The sequence below is a fragment of the Artemia sp. Qi Xiang Cuo genome, chromosome 17 (genome assembly GCF_049724085.1).
Source record: "Artemia sp. Qi Xiang Cuo chromosome 17, ASM4972408v1, whole genome shotgun sequence".
Classification (NCBI taxonomy): Eukaryota; Metazoa; Arthropoda; class Branchiopoda; order Anostraca; family Artemiidae; genus Artemia; species Artemia sp. Qi Xiang Cuo.
In genome coordinates, this window is record NC_142810.1 from 56,541,566 (window position 1) to 56,555,737 (window position 14,172).

At 34.1% G+C, this 14,172-nt stretch overlaps 1 protein-coding gene across 1 annotated transcript in view; it reads left to right on the top strand.

The window, feature by feature from the left end:
• The first annotated feature begins 1,719 nt into the window (after positions 1 to 1,719).
• The window catches only part of LOC148942392 (merlin-like), a 150,556-nt gene continuing 138,103 nt past the window's right edge, over positions 1,720 to 14,172 (top strand). Inside the window, 2 exon segments of the mRNA XM_089103541.1 lie at positions 1,720 to 1,799; positions 13,517 to 13,646. Coding sequence (XP_088959667.1) covers positions 1,770 to 1,799; positions 13,517 to 13,646 — 160 coding nt within the window. The 5' untranslated portion in view covers positions 1,720 to 1,769.

Consider the following 14,172-nt stretch of genomic DNA (forward strand, 5'->3'; position numbering starts at 1 on the left):
GTCAAGGGGAGTCTTGCGACTAGTTCTTGACAGACTTATGTAAGTTTTGAATGAACCTATTATCAGGCCATTTACAATTTTTTGACACTGTTATATAAGTCTTTTACCATGTTCAAACAAAACATCGAACTGGTAATATAAAAAGACCTGTGTTAGAATCTATCTCTGAGTGTTTAATTTATCCTAGTGCCCACACCATTTGACTGAACTTATATTTATCTGATATTCCTGATTAAGCCTTGTACCGCAAATGTGAGTGATAATAAATACATTACTTTCTTATTTTTAATTCTTCATGTTAGTATTTCTCAGAATAAGTAGTACTTGTGTCTCCATCCGCTCCCTAAGAAATCTGAATCTATATAATCTGATTTTGACTCAGTAATGGTCACTGACATATGCTCCCTACTTGACCTACCGTTATAGTCCCCGGTCACAGAAAATTCCCCCACAATCTCTGGTAAAAAATCACCTAATATCAAAGCGAAATACCCCTCACCAACTCTAAACGAAAAATCACCCCACTTTACAAAAATGGACCGGAGAAAATGTTCTTCCTTAGACTTAAAGTCTACTAAGTATTTTCTCGGCTTTATATCGATCATGTCGATTTTGTGTTTTATGGTGAATTCTTCTGTGAACAGCATGAACTGCTCTCATTGCTATTTATTCTTTTTCTTAGAACTGTCACAAATATGCGTGGGTTGTGTATTAAATACAACGCTTCTGCCTTGCTCCGGGTACGGTAAGAAAGTATTTTTCGATTAGTGTTTCCATGTGCCAATTGGTACAAGATTTTTTGTTTATTTGAACAGGGTTGGTATCTGAGATTGGTTTCACTAGCCTTTTCAGTTCTACAATGAAACTGTTTACGCTGTCATATTCATATCGCTTACTTTTGTGTAAAATGAACTAGGCAAAAGACTGTTTGTCCTTAATATCGCATACTCATAGACGTTGGTGAGGTATGATTTTTTTTTTTTTCTCGATCGGTAGGTGCGAAGAATTAAAAGTTCTCATGCCCCTTATTAATCGCCCATATTAGTAGGTATGGACATTTAATTTTCTTTTGTCTCCTTACATGAGGATTTCGAGCCTCAGGCTGAAAAGCTCCTTGTTTCTCTCCCATTTTAATGGCAAAATTTGGACTCTCCAGTTGATGATTCGCTGCTAAACGTACATGGTGAATGATACTGTTTTGTCTATGATTAAATAAAAAAAACATGTTTTTTAACTGAAAGTAAGGAGCGACAATAAAGTTAAAACGAACAGAAATTATTCCATATATGAAAGGGGATGTCCCCTCCCCAACGCTTCGCTCTTTACGCTAAAGATTTTATTGTTTTAAAACATAAATTTGAGAGGCAGAGCCCTCCTGCTCTGTTGAATTATCTAGTTTTTAATCATTACCCTTTAAAATTCCCCAGCAATGATTATAAAACATTACACTACCACTACTAACAACTCAATGCAGCACCATGCCGCCTGAGGCGGACAAAGCTAAGGATGCTCTTCGCTGATCCCAATATATTCAAAGCTATTGCCTCCTCACTCTCCCAAGATGTTCACATTCTCTTAAATCTTTCCTTACACCATCTTTGTACACTATTCGTGGACGACCAGCTTTTTATTGCCCTAAACGGTTGGCCGACAAGGCCAAACTTCTGCAAAATACAATAATAGATGGCGATTTGTAAACAAATTTTCGAAGTACGAAAATGAGGCTCATTTCCAAAAAGATAAAAACTTTTCCGGTTAAAGTAAATACAATGGATGCTCAGATGGAATTCAATGTTGAGGTATTCATAAAACCAAAAAAGCAATCATGTATACAGCTAGAAAGACTTGCAAATTTAGCTTCTCCGAGTTTTCCTGAAGTACCCTTGTGGCTCCATAGGCTAGCTCTGAGCTTGGTTTTTGGGTTCAAGGCTTTGGCCCTTGTTTATATATAATTTCAAAAGATGTTTGAGCAGATCTAGCCTCAGTTGAGTGGCATTTTCACCTTAAATTTCTTCCTTCCTCTATATCTTAACACTATCTGGTGCTTATTGAGTGATGGACACCATATGGCTAATATGGGAGTAAAGTTCATTTTTGATACAAGTGAATATTATATTTGGTAAAATTCCACTCTATCTACTTTTGGCTATCTTTGAAAGGGGTTAGGTTAGGAAAATAAAACTTTCAGGGATGGGTCTACAGGCTAAAATATGTCCCAGGAAGGTAGGCAATTTTGAAATACATACCTCCACTCCTTCTCCCTCTATAGGGTCCTGACCTTTGATGAACTTTAAAAATATGTGTATTATTAAAGCAAAACCTAGCAAAATAGATCTTCTGCTTAAATGAAGTACAATAAAATTGTTTTTAGCTTCACAAATTTGCTTAATTCCAATTTATAAGGTTTTAAAGATATGCAAATACATTTCCTAAATTAAAAAAAAAATAGATTGATATGGCTTAAAATTCTACTTAAATAACAGAAATTGCATTTTCAGAACTAAAGCCAGCAAAAAAGAAACTGGTAACTGAAAATTAAGGTAAAATTTTGTTTTGTCATAATTTCAATAGGTATACACCATTCATGTAGACAAATTTCAGAACCCTCTAGAGAGAGAAGGAGGGGAGGTAGGTACTTGAAAATATCTTCCTGGGACATACTTTATTCAGTAGAACCATCCCTGAAAGTTTCATTTCCCTAACCTAACCCCTTTCCAAGATAGCTAAAGTAGAATTTTACCTTATATTTAGATTCAGGATGCAATTCTGGGTATATATTTACACATTATGGGGTGGGGGTATATACACTGTAAATGTATAGGTTCTAAGAATTCATGAATTCCTAAAAAAAATGTAAAACCAAAGGAAGAAGTGAAGAAAAAGATTCTTCCCCTGCAAAATGTGTTAAATATGGTTATTCTGCATATTTTTTTGAGAGTTCTTGAAAAAATTATTGTTTATTGGATAGAGGATTACTTCAACCAAAATAAACTATGGCATCCATCACAACATGGTTTTAGAAAAAAACAGGTCATGTAATACACAGTTGCTAGAAGTCATAAAAGATTTTCAAAATATGGCTGATCTCAGTTCAAAGTTTGATTGCTTGTACACTGACTTCAGTAAAGCATTTGACAAAGTTTCAGTTAGTTTGTTGCTTGAAAAATGTGTGAAAAGTATAAGCTAGGCAGTAGAACTGTAACATGGATTACAGATTATTTATCAGGCCATTCCCAGAAAGTTATAGTCAGTAGTGCACTTTCAATTGAGAGTCTGATTTTGAGTGGTGTGCCACAGGGCAGTTGTTTGGGCCTAGTATTATTTTGTTTGTTTGTCAATGATTTGCCTGAAGTATTTCATCATTCCACTGTCAAACTGTTTGCAGATGATATAAAAGTGTTTACCTCCCGGTAGATGTCACTCTTATTCAAGAGGATCTGAATGCCCTAAATGATTGGTGTAAATTGAACTCCATGTTTGTAAAACATCAAAAATGTTTTTTACTCCATTACTTTTCAAAAAGCTCAACTTATCATTATTTTCTTGGTGATACACCTGTTACATCTTCAGATTCAGTAAGGGATTAAAGTATCCACTTTGATAACCAGTTGAAGTTTCACAAGCATGTGTCAATAATTTCACAAAATGCTAATTACAGTGTGCTTCAGATTAAGAGAAGTTTCATGAAATTTAACCTTCACACTTTTATAAACACTATACATGACAATAGTATGCCCGGTGGTAGAATATTGTTCCTCTGTGTGGTATCCTACATGGAAATGTGACTTGCAGCAAATTGAAAGGGTTCAACATTGGGTGTCAAAATTTGTGCCATATTTGAGCCATTTACCATATCAGTGTTGACTGGAGTGTTTGGGACTTCCTTCTCAGGAGTTTCGACAGGATAGGATTGACCTGATCAATACATTCTGGATTATGAAGGGTGTCAATAATGTGGACTGTGCTGATTTTTTTGAACTTAGCCATTACTCAGCCACTTGACAAAACTTGTATAAACTGTATCAGCCACAAGTGCTCAAGAAAATTGGTCAATGTAGCTTCATTAATCGTGCAACTAAACTTTGGAATAGTTTACCCAATACCATAGTTTCTATGCAAACAGTACAATCATTTAAGAGTGCTCTTGTTGAAACTGAGTTCTACAAAAAACAGTTTCTGTAATATACTTGTTGCATAGTTGTTTTTTATTTATGAATATTTTTTTGTTTTGTGTTTTGCAGTGTTACTGTTTGAGCTGTTATTCTTTTTATTTTGTGTGTTGTTATGCGACAAGCCTATGGCTTCCTCCTTTATTGAATAAAATAAATATTATAGAGTAGGCCTAAAAATAGTTTTCTTCACGTTTCCTTATGTCTAGCTGGGCTCCTAGGCATATAATACTGTTTGGCTAATTTAAAGATTTGTATAGGATATACTCTGCCAAATTAGTCATCTGGTTGTATCCCTTGAGTGGTTACTCTCTCCAGAAGTAAACAAGTTAAACAAATCCAATTAGGGTAAGTTTGCTAATTAGGAAATCTTCAGAAGAGGACATAGTTCTAGAGTACAATCACTCCTCCTCAGAAGGAAACACTATAAAATTCTGGAAACAAGTTTTAAAAATCTACTTAAATATCATTCTAAAATGTATTTCAGTACCCCCCCCCCATAATGTAAAAAAAAATAAAGCCCAAACCATTCTTTATTTTTCAATATAATAATATAAAAATATTTGTTGTTTTTCAATAATTAGTGATAGTATTTGTATGAATATTTGAGTTCTCCAGGGACTACATTTAGGCCCTAGGGATCATTGATCAGTCCCTGGAGTTGTGTTTTATTTGTGTGTTTATATTGAATAAAGTCAAAGTTCAAAAGTTTATGCCACCAATCTTCTTTAAATAGATTTAATAGAAACATCAACAAAATCATGAAACAGGAAAATAAACAGAGAATATTCTACATAGTTTGGGCTCTATATTTGCAAATTAGAAGGGGTAGAGTGATATTAAAATAAAGTAAATCACTTTTGAGAATAATGCTATTAAGTATTTTATAATTTTATATTGTTTCCTTCTTAGGAGAAGTATGCTTAGTCTCACTATACTAGTCAGCTACCAGAGAAATGCTAAAAAAAGAGAAGCATTTTTGTAAATGAGCCATATAGTACCAAAAAGGTAATGGTAAACTAAAGAAAACTGAACTGTTTCTTTAGATGCTTGAATAATGGAATATCTATCTTAGTTTTAACAATATTTTTGAAGATAGTAAATTTTAGCTTGGTGGATGGGGGACAAACTAAGGCCCGGGGGCATTTTCCCCACTGCACCATAGCAAATTACACCCTTGAGCCTAGACCAAACAGAACTGCTTTTTCAGATATTAAGCAAAAAATAACAGGAATTATCATATAAAAGTAAAGAACAAGATTAAACTCTAAAAAAGGAGAATTTGTTCTGTCTAGGAGAGAGCCACTTCTTGTCAACTCCCCCCTTGTGGTCATAAACTCTGGAGGATGTTTATACAAAAATAATTATAATGTTCTTTTAAACTTTAATTGTTCTTATAAAAACTAAAAAATTCCCTTTGGGTCATCCCAAAGCAAAATGTAGGTAATAGTTTGCTGACCTTTGTTTCACACCACATATTCTGCCTATATTTTGGAATATAGGTTGACTATTCCATTATTCCTTATCTCTTTATTGTATTTATTTGTCTTACTTTCTCTGTGTTGGTTGGATTTTATGTGTGGGGAGAGTTTTACATGAGGAGAAAAGGCTTAGTACCTATATAGGGAGAATATATAAGGTACTATATTATATAGGTATATATAGCCTATATATACCCCTATATATATAGGTATATATAGCCTATATATAGGTATATATAGCCTTATAGGTACTATAGCCTATAAGGCTATAGTACCTATATAGGGGGTTGTAATTATTTTATCCCTGGGTACCCCCAGGGGTTTTATTTGCTATGGGACAGGTTGATTTGGGAAAATTGGCTCCAGCTTTACCCCCCCCCCCCCCAGGATTTTGACAAAATTACTCCACTGGGTGCCCCCAACCCAAAGAATGGCTCTGTATGTAGGCTAAGCCTAGTAATATGTTTGTTTGTTGGTGTTTTCATTCTTTATTCAACTGTAAACTGGTTAGACTGTGTAGACTCAAAGACACTCAGTTTAATAGGAGTGATTAAGTTGAATATTTAATAATAAAAAAAATTACTAGGCTATTTTAAATGAGCTAAAAATGTCAATACTAATGAAAGGAAAAAATACAATCAGATTAGTATAAATATGCTGTATATTATGTAGTAAGATTTTCATTTGTCAGGGTTTTTCTTTTAATTTATTTATTTCTTAAGGCTACATAGCCTATATGACCCTGAGAGGAGGGAGGGTAGGGTGAACTGTCACAAGTGCCACTTCAACCATAAAAATAAGCCTAAAATTATCAATCAAAAATGCCTCTATTTTGTTTCATCATGTCACTTTCCAAAGATGTACTACTCTGCATAATTACCAAAAGTGGTACCATTGTTTCCTTTTTTATGCTATTTTCAAATATTATTTCTGCAATGCACCTCTTCTTAGGTCTTATTAGTCTTATTTCTGCAATCTCCTCCTTAAGCTGTCCTCCTTATGCCTTATTTCTACAATTTGCCCCTCCTCTCTATGACAGTCTCATATACAGGGTAAGATACCCAGTAGTAGCACAGCTAATACCGAACTTTAACAGACAAAAGACTTTAAAATTTTTTTTCTATTTTGGAATGTAGTAATGTTAGGAGAATGAATATCAGGAATTAATATACAGACAAAATTACATCCCAAGAAAGTGCTTGGTTAACATGAGATTCCATTACTAGCATGGAGACATGGTGAACACACTACTGAATTCTGTTTTTATGTTATTTCTAAGTATAATAACCTATTTACATGCAAATATATCCTCCTCCTCATCCTCCATATACAGTCAGAGGAATATATAAAAACTAAAAGAAAACACAAAAATAATGAAATTGTTACTCTATAATTATTAGGATGTTTCTATTCATCAAATTGTCATGTTTCATTCCACTACTATCCAGTTTTTTAAATTTATTTGAAATAATATGGTAAATTCTGCATTCAATTACAGTTGGAGATAAATTCCAAACTAAAAGGTGAAAAAAAGAAGAGAGAAACTGTGCATGGAATTCGGAAGAAAATCTCTGATACACTCATTCCACAAAACCCTTTTTCCTCCTCAATCCACAACAAAACGACTCCCGCGCAGGGTTGCAGTGCCTGTTGAGAAACTTCAGCCGGTACACTGTGACCATCAGTAGTTAGTGAAAAGTTTTGTACCTAGTTTTGTAAATATGTACAACAAAAATCAGGTGGATTGATTCGTTTTTTTGTTAAATATTCAATTTTTAATGTGACTATGCTTGTATAATGTGATTAATGCTTTTAATGTGACTATACCAAAGAAATTTGGCAGTGCCATGAGCATTTTGGTGAAAATAAAAGTTTATCTATCCATCTATCTAACCAGTTCAACATACCTATGACTGGAACTATAACATGTTCCAGTGTCCTTCACTTAGTGTCCTAGATGTAAATTTTAAGAAAATAGATGAATTTTGGGAGGTTCGTAAGTTCAGGGTACAAGATTTGAAAATTAAAGTTAAGAAGGCTAGGTTGCTTAGATTGGGAATAAATAATGGTGAAGAGGTGATGTTTGGTAACAAGAAGATCAACCAAGTGGATAGTTTATAATTTTTTTTTTTTTTGATAATAAAAAGTTTAATAATTTTTTCTCTTGTTTCCAAAGGCACTGAACACCTAGTTTGAGTAAGATAAATGGATGATAAATCTGAGTCATAAGAAGTTTCAAGAATGAGGGAGGGGGGTAGTTAACAGAACTGATCAAATAGGAGTAACTTGTTTTAGTTATCCACTAAAATCAAAAGCCTTTGATTCTATGAGCTGTCAGTCAAGTAAAAAATCATCTTAACAACTTCTGGAAAAAACTTACAGTCTTCATATTTCCTCCCAAATCAATGAGAATTTCTAGTGAAAAATTCTAAATTTCTGATTATGCATATTTACAAAAATGAAATAATTCTAAAAAAAATAAGATCTTCTTGCTGGATAACCTCACACTCATTATAATCAGTGGTGTATTTTCATGAAAATCCTGGTGGGGGAGGGGGGCGAAGTTGAAGCCAATTTTCCCAAATCTAGTGAAAATGACTGAAAAACTGAAAAATGAGCAATTTGGTACCATGAAAGTACTATATAGTACTATAAAGATACTTTATAGTACTGTAAAGGCAAATATACACTAAAGAAAACTGATCTGTTTCTGTTGATCCTTGAATTATGCAGGTTTTGACATGAATTATGTTGGATTTGACAAGATTTTTGAAGAAATTAAGTTTCAGGTGGGCAGGGGGGGGGGAACTCAGGTCGGGTTGGGGGGGGGGCAAACCGAGGTCTGGGAAGGGCAGTTGCACCCTGGCAAGTTACGCCCTGAGTATAATTGATTTTTTGTTTCTTCTTAGAAGATATTGAGGAAAAAAGACATCATTTAAAGATATTCTGTTCCATTGTTTAGTGGCTCTTATAAAAAATTAATTGCTTTTGCAGAAAAAGTAAGATTTTATGTTTTTCAGGATTTTTTTTTTTGTAAAATCGGGTTTTGACCTCTGCCATTTTATCTATTCATCTACAATTTTCCATTAACTTTCTCAGTGGGCTTTCTTACTAATAACAAAGCTACAGAACCTGAAAATACCCAATCACGTAAGGGGAAGTACTAAACCTATGCAACGCTAGCTTGAGAACTTGATATCAGGATGGAGCTAATTGTCAAATTTTACAAGTTTTGTTACTGCTGCTACTACTAACAACTCAGGATGACCTCAAACAGATTGTGGCTAACTCAGCCATGCTCCCTCCTCCCCCATCCCAATATGCTTGAAGTCTTATCCTCCCCCTAATAACTTCCAATTTCTCTTAAATCCTTCCTTATAACCTCACCCACCCCCATTTGGTCCTAGATGGTTGGCCAAAAAGGACAATATTTGACACTCTGTCTTCTTCATCTTCAGAATGTATCCTAGCTATCTCAAACCTTCTCTCATTATAGCCCTAGAAAGTGGTAATGAACCACATTTTTTTTACTGCTCACTCTTTGAAACATCCAAAAGAATCTATACACGATTCCTCTGGAAAATATCTCATAAATCCATTCTGTCATTTTGAGTGCCCACATTTCAGACCTATACTTGACCATTGTCACTAATGTAGCTTCTAATATTCTATTTTGGTTTGTGGAATTATCTTAGTATTCTTACAAATTTCTTTCGACTATGAAAAACAATGTGGACTTTGGATATTTTACTTTTAACGTTTTCACTGCATTCACCATCTTTACTCATAATTAACTAAAAAAAACTTTCAAAAAAAAAAATGTTTTTTAAGAAAAGCCCAGAGCCATATCAAACTTAAGACCAGCAGAAATAAAGTCCTATTATAATTCAAACTGAAAACGACTAAAAATTACAGTTAAATAATAAATGAAACCCAAAACGAACAGAATTTAAAATAAATGGTCATATCAAACATAAGGAAGTCAGATATTGATATAGATAAATAACTAAATTTTAAAACAAGTAAAAATTAAAGTGAAGTTTCAAGTGATATTAAAAACGAACAAAAATTACTTCAAGCAGGTACTGCTTGAAGGAATGTCTCCTCCCTCCTCTGCCTCCTGCCTCCTCCTTCCTCCCTCCTCCTCTAACTGTTTAAAGTTCTAAAGCCTATCGCGTCGTTTGCGTTTTACTGACAATTAATTAAAACAAACTTTACAAAAAAAAGTTTCTTAAAGAAAAATAAAGAGCCATGTTAAACTTAGTGTCAACACAAATAAATTCTTATAATAATTTAAACTCAAAAGAACCAGAAATTACCAATGCAAGATGAATGTAATCGAAAGCGAACTGAAATTACAATAAAACGACCATAGAAAACATGAAGATAACTGGTACAAACATAGATAAATAAATTAATTTTAAAACTAGTAACCATTAAATTGAATATTCAAATCAAACTTAAAGTGAACAAAAATTGCTACAAATATGAGTTTGGCTACTACCCCCACCCCCTCTCCTAACCATAGAAGTCTAAAGTTTGTTACGCCATTTGCGTTTTATTGAAAACTATTGGCTTTGTAAGTTGAATATTATGCTTTTGTATTTCAAAACATTGACAACAAATAGATAGAAAATCAATATAATAATCAAGATGACTGGAAAGAACTAATAAAAATAAACTGAAAATTGAATTAAAAAAAACTTGAAACAATTAAATAATAAAATAAAATGATATTTTATATCAGATTTTATTTCACTGTAATTTCTATTTTTATTTTTCAATGTTATACAAAATATTTGTAAGGTATTTTGTTTAAGCTAAATAATATAAATAAACAGTAAAACAAGATAAAAAGAGCATGGGAGGGGACCAGGTACCCTCCAGCCATTTTCTAACATCTCCTTCAACATGCTCTGAAAGCTTAAACTTAATACCCTCTGCCATTCTCGGGATTTTCTAGTTGTGCTTTTTTGATAAACTGGATCCACCTAGTATCTCTTGATTTAATTTAACCTGCCCCTCAAAATTCCCTGAAGATTTGGGAATGTTTGGAAACACTTAGCCTTTGCCACACACCAAGAATCAACCATTTTTAACGTTTTAATCCCCCCCCCCCGTTTCCTAACGATAAGTCCTGCATTTAAAAAAGGGTAAACTGTATGATTTATAGTCCTTCCCTTGGAGGCTGTGAGTGATTCATCCTCAGTTACATAGTTACTGGATCTTTTATCTATTTTGAAGAAAACCTTTTTTTTCAAAATTTTGATCGATGTTGAGGGGAGGGGGCATCTAAAAATAGAAAGGCAGGATTTCGCCCATCCGATCACTTTTTACATCCCCCCTCAACATACCCAGTAAAATTCAACTTAATACCCTCAGCTGTTCCTTAGATAGCCTATTACTGATACTCCCTTTTCACAAACAGCATAGGCATATGATATTTTTATTTGTTTGGCATTCCTATCCGAAGCTGTGGGGGGTTTTCATCGGAACAGGTATAGTTATTTGTCCTTCAAGCTTTTACAAAACGGCTATATCAAAATTTTGATCAAATCTTTTTGGAGATAGGGCAGCTACAAAGGGCGTGGGAGAAGGGAAGGGAGGTCTGGTGGCACTCCAACCACTTCAAGCTCCCCCCCCCCTTAACATGTCCTGAATCTTTGAACTTAATACCCTCAGCCGTTTCTTTAAGACATTTAAGGTTTGTCTTTTTGATAAATTGGATGCACATACCGTAGTGCCTTTTGATTTAGGTTAATGTATCCCTTAGCATTCTCCGAAGTTTTGCTGTAATGCCCTTGGCCTTTTCAGATACACAAAAAATCAAAATTTCTCTTTTCCTTTATGATAAGTCCTACATGTAAATAATGGACAAATTTGATAATTTATAATCCTTGCCCCAGGGCTGTTGGGGCATGGCATCGTAGTTATGGTTCCCGGAGGCATAACAATTGGACCTTTTAATTAGCTTGAACAAAATGACAATTACAAAATTCCGATCATTGCTGTGGAAAGGGACACCTAAAAAGGGCAAGGGGGCCTGATTGCCCTGCAATCACTCTTCAACATCTCAACTTGCTTTGAAAGTTTCAACTTAATACCCTCAGTAATTTCTTATATATTGCTGATATTCACTTTTGACAACCAGATAGCACATGGCGTGTTTTAATTTTGTTTGGCTTCCCTTCCAACATTTCCTTAAAGTTTCAACATGATAACCTAAGCCTTTTTGGAGTTTTAGGATCAAACATGCCCTCCTTTCCCAATAAAAAGAACCATATATGTTAACAATAGACAACGTACACAGCTTGTAGTCCTTGCCCCATGGGCTATGGAAGGTTTTGTCAGCCCCTGGGCTATAGTTATTTGACCTTTAGACTATTTGGAACAAAATGGCTATCTAGAAATTTTGATTAGATGATTAGATTGGGGAGAAAAGGCATGGGAGGGGAACTGGTCACCCTTTGGTTACTTTTGACTGTCAAAAAAGGGCACTGGAAATCCTTGCACATGGATCAAACATGCCATCCTTTCCAAATTAAAACCGTATGTGTTAACAATAGGCAACTCTCATAACTTGCAATCCTTACCCTGGGAGCCATGAGGGGTATTGAATCATAGGAGGAATAATTACTATACCTTTTGACTCTTCCAACAAAACTGATTTTGCAAAATTTTGATCAGTGTTAAGGAAAAAGAGCATCTTTAAAATAGGGCAACGGGTCCTGGTTGGCCTCCGAGAGCTCTTCAACACACCCTTAAAGTTTCAACTTAATACCCTTAGGACAAATCATCAATACCCTTGCCCCTCTGATACCCTACCCAGTTTTAGCTTTTTAGCCTCTAAATAGGCACGTATCACCATGTTTGAACCTGAAAACATTTTTTTTCCCATTTGGAAACATGTATTAAAAGTGTTTGGGATTATGGAGCTCAATATACAAACCAAAATATTGAGAAAACAATTTCCTCTGCCTGAAAATTATAGCTTCATAAAGTAGTCCATGTTGTGTAGCCTATAGATATTGATGCATATGGTGAGTATAGATATATATATATATATATATATATATATATATATATATATATATATATATATATATATATATATATATATATATATATATATATCGATATATATATATATATATATATATATATATATATATATATATATATAGTGATATATATACATATATATATATATATATATATATATATATATATATATATATATATATATATATATATATATATATATATATATAGAGAGAGAGAGAGAGAGAGAGAGAGAGAGAGAGAGAGAGAGAGAGAGAGAGAGAGAGAGAGAGAGAGAGAGAGAGAGAGAAAGAGAGAGAGAGAGAGAGAGAGAGAGAGACAGAGAGAGAGAGAGAGAGAGAAAGATAGGGAGAGAGAAAGACCTAAAGCGAGAGAGATAGAGAGAGAAAAGAGTAAGAGGGATAGAGAGAGAAGGAGATAGCACGAGAGACACAGAGAGAGAAAGAGAGAGAGAGAGAGAGAGAGAGAGAGAGAGAGAGAGAGAGAGAGAGAGAGAGATAAAGAGAGAAAGAGAGAGAGAGAGAGAGAAAAAAACAATAACAACAAAAAAAAAAAAAAAAAAATATATATATATATATATATATATATATATAACGTATTCTGAGATCCCGAGCTTAAGAAGCTGAAATCCGAAAATCTCCGTGGAATTCCTGAGGAGTATTTGATAGTATTACTTTGTTTATTGTTTATTTTGTTTTTATTTTTTATTTTTTTGTATCTGTTTTCATCATTCAATTTATGTTTACCTTATTGTTGTACCATCAATTTGAGCCTAAAAACTAAGGGTCGTTATTTTCGTTATAGAATAAAGCTACTGGTCAAGAATTATTTGATCTGGTCTGTAGAACAATTGGTCTTCGGGAAGCTTGGTATTTTGGGCTTCAATTCCAGGATTCAAAAGACAACACTGTTTGGCTCAAATTGGAAAAGAAAGGTACTTGGGTCTTATATTTTAGTATACTGGTCCAGGAGCAAACAGTCCAATTAATGGAGGAAGATCAAATGATGTCTTAGGGGAGGACCACTTGATCAGATCTTGATAGGATCTTGATAAGATCCTTGATAGGATCTTCTGACTTAGACTCAAATATCCTTATTAGTGAAAATATACGTTTTCTAAAACTTTCCAAGAAGTTTGTAGATGGCCCTTAAAGAATATAGGCTAAGCTTCCCCATCACCATATCCTTGTACACACCTATGATGGTTGCCAAAGCAACCATAAAGAGGGAGCCATAGCCCACTGTGTCAAAAATTTTATAGACTTTTCATGGGCGCCCATAAGCTGAATTCCAGGGGGGGGGGGCGAAGCTCGTCTAATTTACACTTTTAATGCTATATAAAAGAAATCTCAAAACAAAAATATAAAAATAAGGCCGTATCATTCAGTCATTTGCAACCCCCCCCCCCCCCCTTATGGGCGCCCATGAAACTTTTGGTTTACAATTATTTAAAAAGGTTT